General features: G+C 54.8%; 3 protein-coding genes across 7 annotated transcripts in view; 1 reads left to right on the top strand and 2 right to left on the bottom strand.

Moving 5' to 3' along the window:
• The window catches only part of Pkn3 (protein kinase N3), a 13,964-nt gene extending 12,574 nt beyond the window's left edge, over positions 1 to 1,390 (top strand). The window contains 5 exon segments of the mRNA XM_005346152.2: positions 530 to 672; positions 754 to 861; positions 992 to 1,072; positions 1,177 to 1,359; positions 1,361 to 1,390. Of these exon segments, the coding sequence (XP_005346209.1) occupies positions 530 to 672; positions 754 to 861; positions 992 to 1,072; positions 1,177 to 1,359; positions 1,361 to 1,390 (545 nt within the window).
• Positions 1,391 to 1,447: 57 nt separating this feature from the next.
• On the bottom strand, positions 1,448 to 4,203 carry Zdhhc12 (zinc finger DHHC-type containing 12). Its single transcript, XM_005346151.2, has 5 exons — positions 3,993 to 4,203; positions 3,084 to 3,214; positions 2,651 to 2,728; positions 2,315 to 2,481; positions 1,448 to 2,204 (listed from the first exon to the last, which is right to left on the bottom strand). Exons 1-5 carry the CDS (start codon positions 4,189 to 4,191, stop codon positions 1,883 to 1,885), a joined length of 897 nt encoding a protein of 298 aa, XP_005346208.2. The 5' UTR covers positions 4,192 to 4,203; the 3' UTR covers positions 1,448 to 1,882.
• Positions 4,204 to 7,729: 3,526 nt separating this feature from the next.
• Positions 7,730 to 13,950, bottom strand: part of Zer1 (zyg-11 related cell cycle regulator) — a 39,852-nt gene continuing 33,631 nt past the window's right edge. For 4 of the 5 annotated variants that reach the window (XM_013345923.2, XM_026778724.1, XM_005346148.3 and 1 more), the window contains 5 exons: positions 13,285 to 13,400; positions 12,440 to 12,643; positions 11,435 to 11,532; positions 10,656 to 10,758; positions 7,730 to 9,267 (listed from right to left, as the gene is read on the bottom strand). In XM_013345923.2, coding sequence (XP_013201377.1) covers positions 9,210 to 9,267; positions 10,656 to 10,758; positions 11,435 to 11,532; positions 12,440 to 12,643; positions 13,285 to 13,400 — 579 coding nt within the window. In that variant the 3' untranslated portion in view covers positions 7,730 to 9,209. The remainder of the gene's footprint in view (positions 9,268 to 10,655; positions 10,759 to 11,434; positions 11,533 to 12,439; positions 12,644 to 13,284; positions 13,401 to 13,950) is intronic. The other variant, XM_005346149.3, reaches the window with a different exon arrangement.

The raw sequence follows: 13,950 nt of genomic DNA, 5'->3' as shown, positions 1-13,950 counted from the left end.
GTAGACCAGGCTGGTCTCGAACTCACAGAGATCTGCCTGCCTCTGCCTCCCAAGTGCTGGGATTAAAGGCGTGTGCCACCACCGCCCGGCCCCTTAATTTTTTTTATATTTAAAATTTTTGTGGTTCCTCCCCCTATGCTCCCCCCCACTTCCTCTCCCTTCCTTTCAGAACAGTGCAGGCCTTCCCCGATATCAGACAGCCAGGGATAGGAGGGGAAACTGTGATCGGGCTAGAAAAAAAAGAGAAAAATTCAAAAAACATTTGTGACATGGGTGTTTTGCATGCATGTGTGCCTGTTCACCAGATGTGTGTCTAGGGCCTGTGGAGGCCGTAAGAGGGCTTCAGGTCCCTGGAACTGGACTTACAGACAGCTGCAAGCCACCGTGTGGGTGCTGGGAATCAAAGCTGGATCCTTTCTTAGGCACTGAGCCATCTCTCCAGGCCCTTCCCCCACTGATTGTTATAACCACAGAGGCTAAGTGAGTGAGCCATACCCAAACAGGCGGTGGTGTGGATGTTGGTTTGCAGGGATTGGCTTTGGGGACCGGACAAGCACCTTCTGTGGCACCCCAGAATTCCTGGCCCCTGAAGTTTTGACTCAGGAGGCTTACACTCGGGCTGTGGACTGGTGGGGGCTTGGAGTGCTGCTTTATGAGATGCTAGTGGGTGAGGTAAGTACGAGGGGGGCTCTAGGTCTTCGGGGTGGGGACGGTGGGATGACACACACAGCCGCTAAGCCCCCATCTTCACAGTGCCCATTCCCGGGGGACACAGAAGAGGAGGTGTTCGATTGCATCGTTAATGCAGATGCCCCGTTTCCTCACTTTCTGTCGGCTCAGGGGCTTGAGCTCATTCAGAAGGTGAGTCCAAGGTCCAGGGCTTGGCCGAAGCTGCTTGTGTGCTCCCTGACACAACCCTGTAGGGTACCTGTGGGGCAGCTAGCACCTGGAGTGGCCGCCCTAAGTTCCCACCTGCCCTGCTTTCTGCCAGCTCCTCCAGAAGTGCCCAGAGAAGCGTCTAGGGGCAGGAGAGCAGGACGCAGAGGAGATCAAGGTCCAGCCATTTTTCAGGGTAAGGGACCCAGCAGTAGTCCCCAGTGCCTGTGAGGTGGGAGAGCTGAGTGTCCCCTGGGGTCTGCTGTCCCACCTTCTCAGACTCTCCATCCTTGTCCTCAGACCACCAACTGGCAGGCCTTGCTTGCTCGAACTGTCCGGCCTCCCTTTGTGCCCACTCTCTGTGGCCCTGCAGACCTTCGCTACTTCGAGGGGGAGTTCACCAGCCTGCCTCCAACCCTGACCCCACCGGCACCCCAAAGTTCCCTCACCGCTCGCCAACAGGCTGCCTTCCGGGACTTTGACTTTTGTGTCTCAGCAGTTTCTGGAGTCCTGAGGGTCTTTTGGCGCCTCTGCCTCCCTCTGCCAGACTGTGAGAACTGTCCTCGTCCATGTGCCCAGGGCCAAGGTATTTGATGAGTGTGTGGGTTCCAGGGAGTGGCCATGGGGCTGCTACTGGAAGCTTTCCTCAGGGTTACCGGGTGAGCTGTGTCTCTAACCCTTCTGCTTCCTGGCTGTGCCCAGATCAGGAAAGGCCCCACAGCAGAACGGTTTGTCTTTTTAATACTTGCCTTTATAGAGTATTAAATTAATAAAACTGTACATTTGAGGTAGCCTGGCCAGGGGTCGTGGAGTCTGGGTTCTCTTGGTGTCCAGCGCCCTCTCCCCTCACTCATGTCCTTTTCCTCTGTGTCTTCCTTGTGTGGGGTTCTATCTGCTGAGGGTGGGAGCCCCGGGAGGGAGTAAAGAGCTCAGGCTAACTGGGCTGACCCCTAGCGGCACAGCCTCCGGTTTTCAGGCACCAATGGCAGCCTTCTCTCCAGCAGCCCTAGACAGCCTGGCTGCTGCCTTCCTCCTCTTCGTCAGCCCAGAGAGTCTCCCAGGGTCCAGAGGGCCACCCACAGAAAAAGTGGGTCAGGTTTCGAGTCAGACCTCGGTCAAAGGGGTTGCTGGCACGCTGACGGAGGGAGGCGATTCGGTGAGAGGACATGAACTCCCAGGTAGTGGTGTTGCTGGCCACCAGGTAGAGGTGTGAGGCCAGCAGCAGGCTGACCACCAACGAGAAGAAAGAAAGCAGCAGGAAGGTGGCAAACAGGAGCCCGGTAGACCGTAGCCACAGCCCCCAGGGCCGGAAGAATCGGAGGCCAGACCTAGAGGGACAGGGATGGAGGAGCTGGGGGTGGTGCTGCGAGTCCCACAGAATCCTCTTTGTAAGCGCCTATGTGGTGTGCATGCTGCCCACACCCCCCGATTCACCTACCATGCCAGGCACAGGCCCCATAGGAGAACCACCAGCTGCAGAGCCAGGTAGGCCACAAAGAGAGGGTGATTGCGTTCACCCACGCAGTTCTCCATCCAGGGACAGTGGTGGTCATAGCGGCGAACACAGCGGCGGCAGTCCCGACAGTGGCGGGCTCGCAGGGGTTGCTGTAGGCACAGAAGGGAGTCCAGGCTCAGTGCAGGTTCCCCCAGTGGGTGGAGAGGGCCGACGGCCACAGTCCGGTCCCGAATTTGGGAGACCTTCCTGGAGGAGAGGCAAGGAGTCTTAATTTGGTCCCAATTCCTCCTACAAGAGGATGTGTGTGTACTACCTTACCAGCACTAGGCAGTATCTGCACCGCCGCAGTGGGATAGCCTGAGGAACCATGGCTGTCTGTTCCTCCTTGGGCTCCTCCTGAAAATGAAACAAGGCGTATAAGATGGGGGAAGGGTCCCCTTGGGAGGCAGATGACAATGGGGGCACCTCTCTTAGGAGCCACCTGGTTCTGGCTTTGCAGGATTTGGGGCCCCTCCCATGTACAGGGGAGGTTAAGTACACGGTAGAGCACTGGATACTGTGCCTTTGCAAGGTGCTTGTCCTCTCTTGGGCCTTGGTGATTTCCTCAGTGTGGGAGCAAAAACAGGGTAGGAAAGAGGCCTCACCAAGACGCCCCGCAATGTAAACGGCTCACAGCTTCACACGGACAGTTCTGAGGGCTCATTTCCCTGTTGGTGCAAGGAGGGGTTTGGATCCCAGGGTCCCCGGTTACCTGAGGTTGAGTAGCCACATAGCCCGGGTCCATGAGTGACACAGCCAGGTAGAGCAGCAGGGAGCCCAGAACCAGGAGCAGGAAGGTGAGGGGCAGGAACAGCTCCCCTTGCTCTTCCCACTGGCGTAGCTCTGGAGAGGCCAGAGGACAGTGAGGCCCATGGCAAGAGGATGGGGTGAAGAGGCTAACCTGCTGAATGCGGAAGGGGAAGGGTTCCCTACGGAAGGGTCAGCCCTCAAAGAGGGAGGCCTAGGGAGCCCAGGCCAGGAAGGGCCCAGCATGTTGAAGCCCATGGTGGTAAAGATCTGGAGAGGAGGTGGGGGAGCTGAGAAGTGAGAGAACGCGGAGACACAGGCCAAGCTGAGTGCAGAGGGCTCTAGTACCCTTGGTTGGATGAAGGTTTGGAAGGGAGCTGCTGATTGCTGGTGGGGAACCCTGAAGATAACGACAGTGGAGGAGGCTGAGCCTCGGTGGGGGCTGTGTCTTTGGGCGGGGAAAGACCCCTGGGAAGGGGGTCGCTGAGTTGTCTCATAGGATTCGGGGAGCTGAGCAGAAAGCCAGTTTTTCAATCCAGTCGATTTCTTAATCTAATTCAGGGAGAGGCTGGGAGGCAATTTCTGGAAGGATGGGGTGGAGCCCAGGATCAGGGGACTTGGGGCCTCTAATCGGTTCTCGGATTTGGATGAATTTCCTGTCGGCAACAGGAAAATCCCGGGATTAATTAGGGACCAACTTGGGTATCAGAGAGTAGATGGTTCCAGAACCAGCAGATGAAAAGGACGCTTGAGGAACTGGCGGAGATGAGGGTGAATCTCAATGGAACTGAGGATTAGGGGGACCGGGTGAGACCCACTCGAAGGGAATCATAAGGGATCGGGTGGGCTAGGGGTCGCGCGGTGTCCGGCTCACCGGTGTCGTGCAGGAAGAGCACCAGCGTGATTCCCCAGGTCAGTACGGTGTGCCCTGTCCGCACCAGGACCCCAGGGCTGAGCAGCGCCCAGAGAGCCATGGCCTTGGCCCCTGTTCCAGCCCACCCGGAAGAAGCGCGCGGAAGGAGGGGCCGTGGAGCAAAGGGGCTGCGGCAACGCGGGGATTGGTGGCTCCGCATTGGGGGCGGGGCCCAGGCAGCTCAGGGAGGCTGTCTATTGGGTGACAGGCGCGGCCCCTCAGGCCAACAGGTGCCAGAGGAGGCCAGGGGCGGGGCCGGCGCGCACACAGACCATAACTCCCTAACTCCGCCCCCTACCCTCACCCCACCCCCGTGGGCCAGGTAACTTTGCAAAGGCCGGTAGACCGAAACCTCGGAAAGCGCCCCCCTCGCCCCTCTTTTCCCCCCTTTCCGCATGCGCGTACTCGTGCCTGTTTTTGCTCCCCCCGACCCCACCGCCCACACAGAGATGTGGTCTGTAATGCCCGGAGGCCACGCAGTGCTTGCTGCCAGGGGGTGATTGGCAGGGCTTGCTCGAGGGTGCGCCTTGATGACACGCTTGCCTCCTATTCGTTTTCCGATATTGCAAACGAATGATGGGAAAGAGGAGGGTTCTGGTGCGGATTCTGGACGCGCCTGGTACTGCTTGGAGTCAGAGACATCCCATGCCTTCCGAGACAAGTCGCTGAACTCTGATCTCCTCTCTGCCTCTCAGTGGGGTTAGCGACTGTACCCGTCTCTAATACAGGTGCCTGTCACTCGGGCTACCACCACTGCCCAGCTAAACTTTCTTTCCTTGTGTCCTAGGACCCTCCCCATTCAGCTGACCTTCCTCTGATTGCCCGCTTCCAGCTCCATGCTGTTGGTGATTTGTTTTGGTCAACTAGATATTTTCTTTTTCTGTAGAACTGACTTTCCAAGGCCAGCATGGTTTGTATGTGTATGTGTGTGCGTGCGCGCTAATCAGAACCATTTCATGGTATTACTAAATAGCACGACTGGCAGAGTGCTTGTTGGATTCGGTTCCCAGAATGGTATAATAGTATGGTGGTACATGCCTGCAGTCTCAACATACAGGAGATACAAGCAGTAAAATCACAAGTTCAAGGCCATCCTCTGCTATCCGCTATATATATATATGAGGAGAGGATTCAAAGCCAACTTGTGTGGTATTTAAGTTTGTCTCAAAAATAAAACAAAAAACCCAAAAAGGGTTTGGAAGCCAGGCAGTGGTGGTGCACTCCTTTAATCCCATCACTCAGGAGGCAGAGGCAGGCGGACTCTTAAGAGCTCCCGGACTGCCAAGGCTACACAGAGAACCCCTATCTTAAAAAAAAAAAAAAAAAGATGGTGGTGGTGGTGGTTGGGTCGCCCACATCTTTAACCCCAGCACTGGGACAGAGGCACACCTTTAATTCCAGAGTTTGGAACACAGACAGGCTGATGGCTAGCCTGGTCTACAGGGCTGCATCTGCATAGTGAGGCTCTGTCTCAGGGGGGAAAAAGACAAAAACAAACAACATACACACACCCCATTGTTTGTGTGTTCAAACACACGCGTGCACACATGATGTCCATGGTGTGTCCATGAAAAAAAGGATAATCCTACCTGTTGGTTCTCTCCTTCTGCCATGTGGCTTACAGGGACTGAAATCAGGTCATCAGGCTTAGAGCCTGGTGACTATTTGTGTGTGTGTGTGTGTGTGTGTGTGTGTGTGTGAATGTTTTGCCTGGATGTATATCTGTGCACCATGTGTGTGCCCGGTGTCTGCAGAGGTCATAGGAGGGTATCAGATCCTCTGGAACTGGAGTTACAGATGGCTATAAGCACCATCTGCGTGCTGAAAACCAAACTCTAGCCCTGCGTAAGACCCACACTGCAACTGAGCGTGGTAGCCACGCCTTTAGTCCCAGCATTAAGCGGGTGCAACCTAGTCTACACAATTTCAGGCAGGTCAAAAACTACACAGGGAGACCCCATCTTGTGGGGAAAAAAAAAGGTAGCCCAGTGGTGGTGGCCACGCCTTTAATCTCAGCACTCCTGAGGCAGAGACAGGCGGAGGGAGGCCAGCCTGGTCTACAGAGAGAGTTCCAGGACAGCCAGGGCTACACAAAGAAACCCTGTTTTAAAAAACAACAACAAAGATTAAGGGTATTTATTTGTTTTGGGTTGCAGGCGTCTGATATCATCTTTCACTGTGTAGGTCCTGAGAATGGACCTCTGATATTCAGCCTGGGAGGCAAGCTTCCTTTCCTGCTGAGCCACATGTGTGGCTCAGCCAGTAAGTTGTGGGTTTTTTTTTTTTTTTTTTTTTTTTTTTTTTTTTGCCAGTAAGTTTTTAGTAAGAGCCCTGGATGGGCAGGCTGGAGACATGGCTGAGGGGCCAATGCTCACTACTCTTCAAGTTTGGCTCTCGGCACCCATGCCACACAGCTATGAGCTGTTGCCATCTTCTGGCCACCATGGGCACCACACACAAGTAGCGTACTCTTATGAAGTAACTAAAATGAATCTAAAAAGAGCCCTGGACGTTGGGTGCTGTGTGTGGAGCCTCGGCACAGTCCTGATGTGGTGTTCACATTCCCACGGGAGTGGAGCCAGGCACTGTGACGGGCTGAGCAGGAGGCAATGTTCTAGACACAGGGAGCAGCAGGCACCCGGGCTAGGAGCGTATACTGTACTAGGGAACCTGCGCCTCTCCTTTGCTGTGGTAACTTGGGGTGTAAGAAGTTCTTGAGTAAGAACTTTTGAGTTCAGGTTCTGTGGATTGTTCTAAGGACTATGAGAACGTGGAGTGCACACAGGCAAACCCAACACAGGGTGTGCAGAGACGGGAGGCTTCAGCAGGCCCTGACAGCCACGCGTAATCCCTCCAGGACTTGGCTGACACACTTGGCTGACCCTCTCTGAGTTCAAGGGCAAACCACGGTGTGTGCTGCTCTTTCTGTGGGCTCACCCAGGGAAGAGCCTGGTATGGGCTCTGCTGAAGAGGCAGAGGAGACCTCTGCTCCACTTCGAAGGGTGCAGACAGCAGGCTGGTTCCCAGACTGTTGAATGTGACCCTGGCACTCCTGCCTACATCCTCCGCATGGTCTGGAGAGCCTCAACTACTCCGTCACACCAGGACCCAGCTGTCCCACAGGCTGGTCATTTCAGGTCTGTTCCAGCTGTTTACAGGACCGCTCCCCATGAAACTCTCCCAGTCTGTCATGGCAAGGCCTGTTGTCAGAGCTGCTCGCCCTAGCAGGCTCCACTTTCCCACCGGGTTCAGCTTAGCCTTATGTGGAGGACCCTTTGCTGACTCCTCCCTCTCTTCCCTCCTCGGGCAGTCATGTAATGCTGCCAAGCAGCCACCAGACTTTCTGAGCCACTTCCACCATTCCCAGCAGTAGCAAGGGGCTCCTTTCCTATCTTTACTGCAGAGTGATGTGACTATATTTACCGTGTGTCCCTCCCAGCAGGCTATGCTCCCGGCAGAGTTCCTACCAGTCTAGTGACCAGCCATGACTTCAGTGTCTAGGCACAGATGTGGAAAAAATGTCACAGATACTCACCTCAGTGTGACCCGTCTAGAGCCTCCAGGCACATATAAACCTACAGTAAAACCATTTGCCCTCCAGGGTCTTCCTGGGAGACCCCTACTACCCTTCCTGATCACCTACCCCCAGACCAATATCCCCCAATCTCCTCTGGAAAAAAAAAAAGAGACCACTCTTCTGCACTTTGCACAAAAATGTATTTCTGTGACACCCCAAAGTACAGACATTTACGCAGACCCCAGGTGGTAAGCAATGGGCTATGAACTCTGCTCATGGTCTGGCTGCTGCCAGAAGGGCTGGGGTGGAAAGGAGGGGCTGGGGTTGCCCAAGTGCTGCGTCGGAGAAGCACGTGGTTAAGCCCTCTAGCCTGGCTGGGGAGATAGTCTCCTCAGGAGAGGTCAGTTACCTCTCCCTGAGTTTTGGGAACAGCCGGGCCACTTCTGCCTAGAGGCAGACATGCCAGGCGAGAAGAATCAAAGAACAGGCCCAGAGAAGCGAGAAGGCATTAAAAGTCACAGCAAGAGCTGCCTCCCAGGTGAGCTGTGCTCCCTGTGAGCACAGGCCTCCTCAGCAGTCCTGTGTCAACGAGAAGCAATGCTGAGATACAGTGGGAGGGTGCAGGAGACACCTGGAGCGTGGCCTGTCACACAACACAGCAGCTTCTCAGAGACAGCCTGAGTGGGTTGGAGGGACAGAGAATGGCCCAGTGCTGGTCTGTAGGCGGCTGTCCGCTGCCACTGTGAAGGGCTGGAGTCGGGACCTCCTGCCTTCTACCTTCTGGGCAGGGGGTGGGCTCAGCTCTGCTGGTGGGAATACTTGGGCACTGGGGTGCTGTGGGCAGATGAGGGCTACAGAAAAAGAAGCAAGACCCTGGTCCTGGAAAGTGCCAGCTACCAGAGCTGGGATGGGCGAGGGCATGTTTGGCAGAAGGGGCAGTGGAATTGCCCCTGAGTTCTGAGCATCTTGGGGCTGGGCCTGAGGGAGCCGTGAGAAGTCTCCATAGCAGCATGGCCACAGGCAGGCCTGGCCAGAAAGCAGGGGGCCAACACAGCCCTGCTTCTCCAGGGTTCTCTGGACAGGAGCTGCTTAGCCTGAGGCCCGGGAACAGCTTCCTCTCTGACCCTCATGGCTCACAGCCTGGAGCACCAAGGCTTCTGCAAGACTCAGCAGAGCTGGTCTTAATCCCCAAACCCCATCAACTTCACTCAACTTCACCTGGGAGCCCAGACAGGGCACTCAGGCAGACACCAGGGATGCTGAGCAGCCTGGTAAGGCCAGCTCCTCCCACAACAGACAGAAGCCAGGCCAGGGTCTGAGCTCACTGGGAAAGGACTGGACAATCACAGCATTTGAGGCAAGCCTGGCTGGGGCAGGAGTGAACATGGTAGCAATGAAAGCTTGGAGGCGGGCTGAGGGTGGCAAGGAGCTGCGGAGACTTAGGAGAAGTCATACACACAAAACTTCACACTTCCTAACCAAAAAAAAAAAATAATATATATATAATATATATCTCACTACCATTAAGGAAAAGCGTCAGCTGTGCAAAAGTCCTCACTGTCTCTTCATCCAGTGGGAGGCTCTGCAAGGAACCTGCCCATTGGACTCCAGCGCTTCCTCCGGTCCTGTAGTCCAGGCTGTGTGGCCATGGGTGGAGGCCTCTATCTGGACGTGTCCATGTTCTCCTCTCTAAAGTTACTGCAGTGATCAATCACCTTGCTGGACACAACAGGGGAAAGCATTGGATGGTGACTGAGAGAGCTGGGAAATAGTGCCTGTGGTCATGCACACGCCACTGTCCTACAAGCAGCCAGGCCTGAGCTTCCAAACCTGCTGCTCTCTCCACCACTTTCCCTGCAGCCCAGCCCACTCTCTCAGCAGAAGTCCACTAGGGGGTCCCAAACACACACCGGACTGGAGATCTGCACAGGCAGCCATGCTGGCTCCAGGCCTTACTGTCCCAGTTACCCTGCTCCCTGAGAAAACTGCCACCCATTGCTGGTGTCGTTGCCTTTGATCCTGCACTGTTTGCCTGCAGGTTTGGGGGTTCACTGCAGCCTGAATTTGCTAAGAGGGTGCATTAAGGCCTTTTGAGATAGGAATGCCCAAGGCCATTCTTTCTTTGGTGCCAGAAGGCCCTGCTGGCTCAGACACTTCTCAAGTCCCAGGTGCCTAGAGGGCTGATAAGACCCACCTAGTGTCTGGCAAGTCCTAGATCCTTATTTAACATGGTCAGCCCCAGGCCCACTGGTAAAAAAAAATCTGCAGGTGAGGCCCATTCCGTTCTAACACTTTCCAGGAGACTCCTGAAACTGAGCTGGAGGACTAGTCCGCCAGTTAGTACTGAAACAGTGCCTTCACCAAAAATAATGAATGGCAGAGCCAGCTGGTGCCCCTATCCAGAAGGGCATATTCTGAGGGTGGGGGCTGAGCCTCAGGCTCAGAATTATGATAAAGGACTACCCTCCCAGCTAGAACAGATCAGGAAGAGGAAGCCAATCCAACTGATACTAACATGTTACGTGTGTATTCTTGTGTCCACATTAGAGCTTACGCTTGACACTCAACAAAGAATCCCATGGCCACAGAAGTTCAGTGAGGACTCTGGCATACCCCACCCCTCACACTGGTAATTTGTGTGTGTGTGTGTGTGTGTGTGTGTGTAGGTACGGATGGATGTGCATGCACAAGCACACATGTGTATGTGCTATGGACGCTAGGCACGTGCTGTACCACCGAGCTTCATTCTAGCCCATCGAAGGGCACTTTTCCCCCTGGGGACTTTCGCCTTCATAGTCGCGTTCAGAGAAACTAGCACTGTGCACGCGGCCTCTAGAATATGCCTCAGCACAGAGTCCTTTCTCATTGGAACAACTGTGGTCAAAATAATGCAGAGCTCTTGCTGGCGCTGAGCAACAAGGAGGGCTCCGCTGGGAGTCACAGGAAGCCAACTGAGCCGCTGAGAGCTGAAGAGCTCTGCTGATGGTCAGGCTCTTGTCCACTCCACATTCAACCCTGAGTGGCTCCTGGGAACTCTGTCCATACCCACTGTGCCCTTGCCATCCAAATCAAGGTACCCAGCCAGGAATACAAAATTTGTTTCTTACCGGGCCATCTCCTTGGTTTCCTGTCGGGCAGTGGCCATCTTCATCAAGCCCCTCAGCAGGGGCATCCCACCTTCTTTGATCAGCAGGGGGCAGTATTTGTCAGCTACAAAGCAGGAGCAGGTAGCTGAGGATGGGTGGCCTTCTACAGGTCTGTGCCCCAGATACCACCCAGAACTGCTCTACAAAGGACACCGCTGGGCAGGGACAAGCCATGTCTGCCCAGGCCTCCTGGGCCCACCTGGACGGGGAAATGGGGCAAGCCCTTGGGAAAGGCACTTCCCTATTGTGGTCCAAAGTTGTTAGTTTCCCTAGAGTTTGTCCTAACAAATAAATTAAGAAAATACCATCCCAAGCACAGGCCTCAGAGGGGCATCACAAGGATGATACCCCCCTGAGAGGTTTGTAGGATGACACAGGTTCCCAGGGAATTCTGGAACTGGAATCCCCTGGGCAGCAGCTTGCATTTCTGATATCATTAGTAAGATACCCCCAGGTACTGTGTAACAACCCAGGCTGGGAACGCAGGTGACAGAGACTGGAAAGCTCACTCATAGCTGGGGTAGGAAGTGTGAGGAGAGGCACACTGGTGCAGGCTGGGACGCTTCTAGTGGCACAGTGGGGTTAGCATCACACCAGCATGTCACTAATGCCAAAGTGCCCAGGACTGCTCTGAGACACAAGACCAGCAGTAACTCTATGTGTCCCCTCCTGCATGCCAGCTCCCTGTGGACATGCTGTGCTCTGCTGAGTGTCTGAACTAAGGGAGGGGAGGCACTCACGGTAGACAGACACAAGATTGTATAGGGCCCAGGTGGCCCAGTGCTGGCTGACTGGAGATATGCCCTGAGGAAGGAGGCGGAGAATGGGCTCAAAGGACCTGGAGAGAAAGAGAGATTGCTGTTACCCCCCACTCCCAGACCTGGACGGAGACCAAGACCACCAAGACAAGAAGGATGTGAACCGAGACAGGGAGGATGTGAGCCTTTTCTCCTCCCTGAGTTCTCCCTGCAGGGTCCCACATGGGCAAGCCTGTGGGATGCCAGGGGCCCTGCTCGGGCTCCGCCCAGGAGCTCACTTTGGAGAAGGTCAGAGTAGAGGAAAAGGGCAGATATCTGGGGGTCTCAGCAACCCCCGAGAGAGAGGCAAGGGGAATCACTTACAGTGACTCTAGGCCAGGCTGAAGTTCCAGCCCCCAAACCAAAAAATCAGATCAGCAAAACCTCAGGGGGCCCCGAGACTCACTTACCTGGAGGACCTTTCCACCTTCCAGCAGAGCGATGGCCTGCCGACACCCACTCTTTGTGTGCAGGGTAGAGGGCACAACGTGGGAGCAGGCCCATGGCCTGGGGTGAACGGGAACTTGGGCGGGGGAGGGGGACGACACACAAGGACACGGGACAGGGAGGGCTAGCATCCTGTCTCCCAGGGACTGGGGCGTGAGAAAAGAACCACAGCTTCACACCCTTTCAAAGGGGTATTCAATGAATGACCAGCTGCACAGCACAGCAGGAAGAAGGGGATTGACTGGGGACAGCAATCCACTCACAGTACAGTAAGAACTGAGTCAGCCTGATGGGGACAGGATGACAGGTGACTTGTGTTTTGGTGTGGGTTTAGTTCTGTATCAAGCATGCATAGAACACAGGCCTTGGATACACACAGGTGTTAGTAAGTGGGAAATGTGCCCATCACACACTGGATGCTTTTGGAGGACAGGAGCAGGGCGGAAAGCTCTGATCACAGCATGCTGGGACAAGCAGCTTCTGACTCTTCATGGTGTGTACCTTCCCATCTCAAACCTGTAGTTGATATTCCTCCGGGAGTTGATGTCCCAGCTCTGGATGGCTGCCCACATACGCTCTTCCACCTCGGCCCTCTGGGGCTCACAGACACCCCAGGCCTCAGGCCCATCGTACATGATGTGGGACAGGACACCACAAGCATTGTAAGAAACCTCAATGCCATCAGCCTTGCTTTCCAGCAGGTTGCTACCAGGAGGAAAAAGGGAAAATCCATCATGTAAATCAAGGATGATAACCGAGACTCACGATGACAGAGGCGCGATTACTGTGACTGTTGGTTGAGCCTCCTGACCCTAGGATTGCAGGAGTGTACTACTGGGGCTCAGCTGTAAAGACGAGGCTTCTGATTGTTTCTGAGTCAGGGTCTCATGCAGTTCAGGCTGGCCTGGAACTTGCTATGTCTTTAAGATTCCTGCTTCGACACCATGTGCTGGGACTATAAACTTGTGAAACCACATCTAGCCACCTGGTATTCAGAGTCCTTCCACACTGGATATGACTGGATTACTGCCATCTGTGGCAGGTTGAAAGAGTAAGAAAGCACTAGGGGCTTAAGAAATGGCTCAGTGGCTCAAAGCACAAACTTTTTTCAGAGACTGGAATTAGGTTCCCAGACACATGGAGGCTTGCATCTGCCATACCCTGCAACTCCAGGAAAACCCAAAGCCTCTGACCTCATGGGCACATACCCATCCCTTCACACACAAAATTAAAACAAAATCAACTGGAAACAAAAGCCACATACTAAATAGAAAGCAGTACCAACCACAAACCTGGAACACACACTACTGTATTCTGAGGGTCCTGGTGGCTGAGGCAGCACCCACCTGAAGACGCTGATGAACTGAGAGGTCATCAGCTGAGGCCGCAGCTCTTTCACCTCCGCCACATTCCCCAAGAGTCCCAGCATGTTCCGGTGCAGCTCCTGCTTCTCTGGGAACTCCTGGGCAACGAGAGACAGTAAGTCAACCATTTACTGTCTGCTACTGTTGCCCTCAAGGCTTTGTGGGCACCTGTCTGATCAGCCTTCTAGACACAGGACAGGCACAGTAGGCTGACCCCAACTTCCCAGTTCTCCCAAGACCTGTGGGACAAGTGGGGCTCCATTTGCCACAGCTTGGAAGAGTCCTTTGGGGAGCCCCTTGGACGCTAAAGCAGGAAAGAGAGACCTACTACCCTCTGGGCAGAACTGTATCCAGTGGGAAGGGAATGGTCTGTGGGTAGTCAGAGTAGACTGCTGTGAACACAGGCTGGGCTCCCTGGCAGAAGGGATCTCAGGAGAACCAGCTTGGTGGCAAGGCTGGGGTGGGGGGTCCCCTGACACTTCTCTTAGCAGCAAACACTGTGTGTATGTGTGGCCCTGAGATTCTCATGCCATGTGTGTCCATGAGAAGCTTGCATGGGATGGAGACGGTGAAGGGGCAGCCTGTGGGGTAGTGGCAGCCTGTGGGGTGGTGGCAGCCTGTGGGGTGGAGGGGCAGCCTGTGGGGTGG

The sequence above is a fragment of the Microtus ochrogaster genome, chromosome 4 (genome assembly GCF_000317375.1).
Source record: "Microtus ochrogaster isolate Prairie Vole_2 chromosome 4, MicOch1.0, whole genome shotgun sequence".
NCBI classification, from domain to species: domain Eukaryota; kingdom Metazoa; phylum Chordata; class Mammalia; order Rodentia; family Cricetidae; genus Microtus; species Microtus ochrogaster.
Note: the sequence above shows the minus strand (reverse complement) of the source record. Positions and strands in the feature narration are given on the sequence as shown.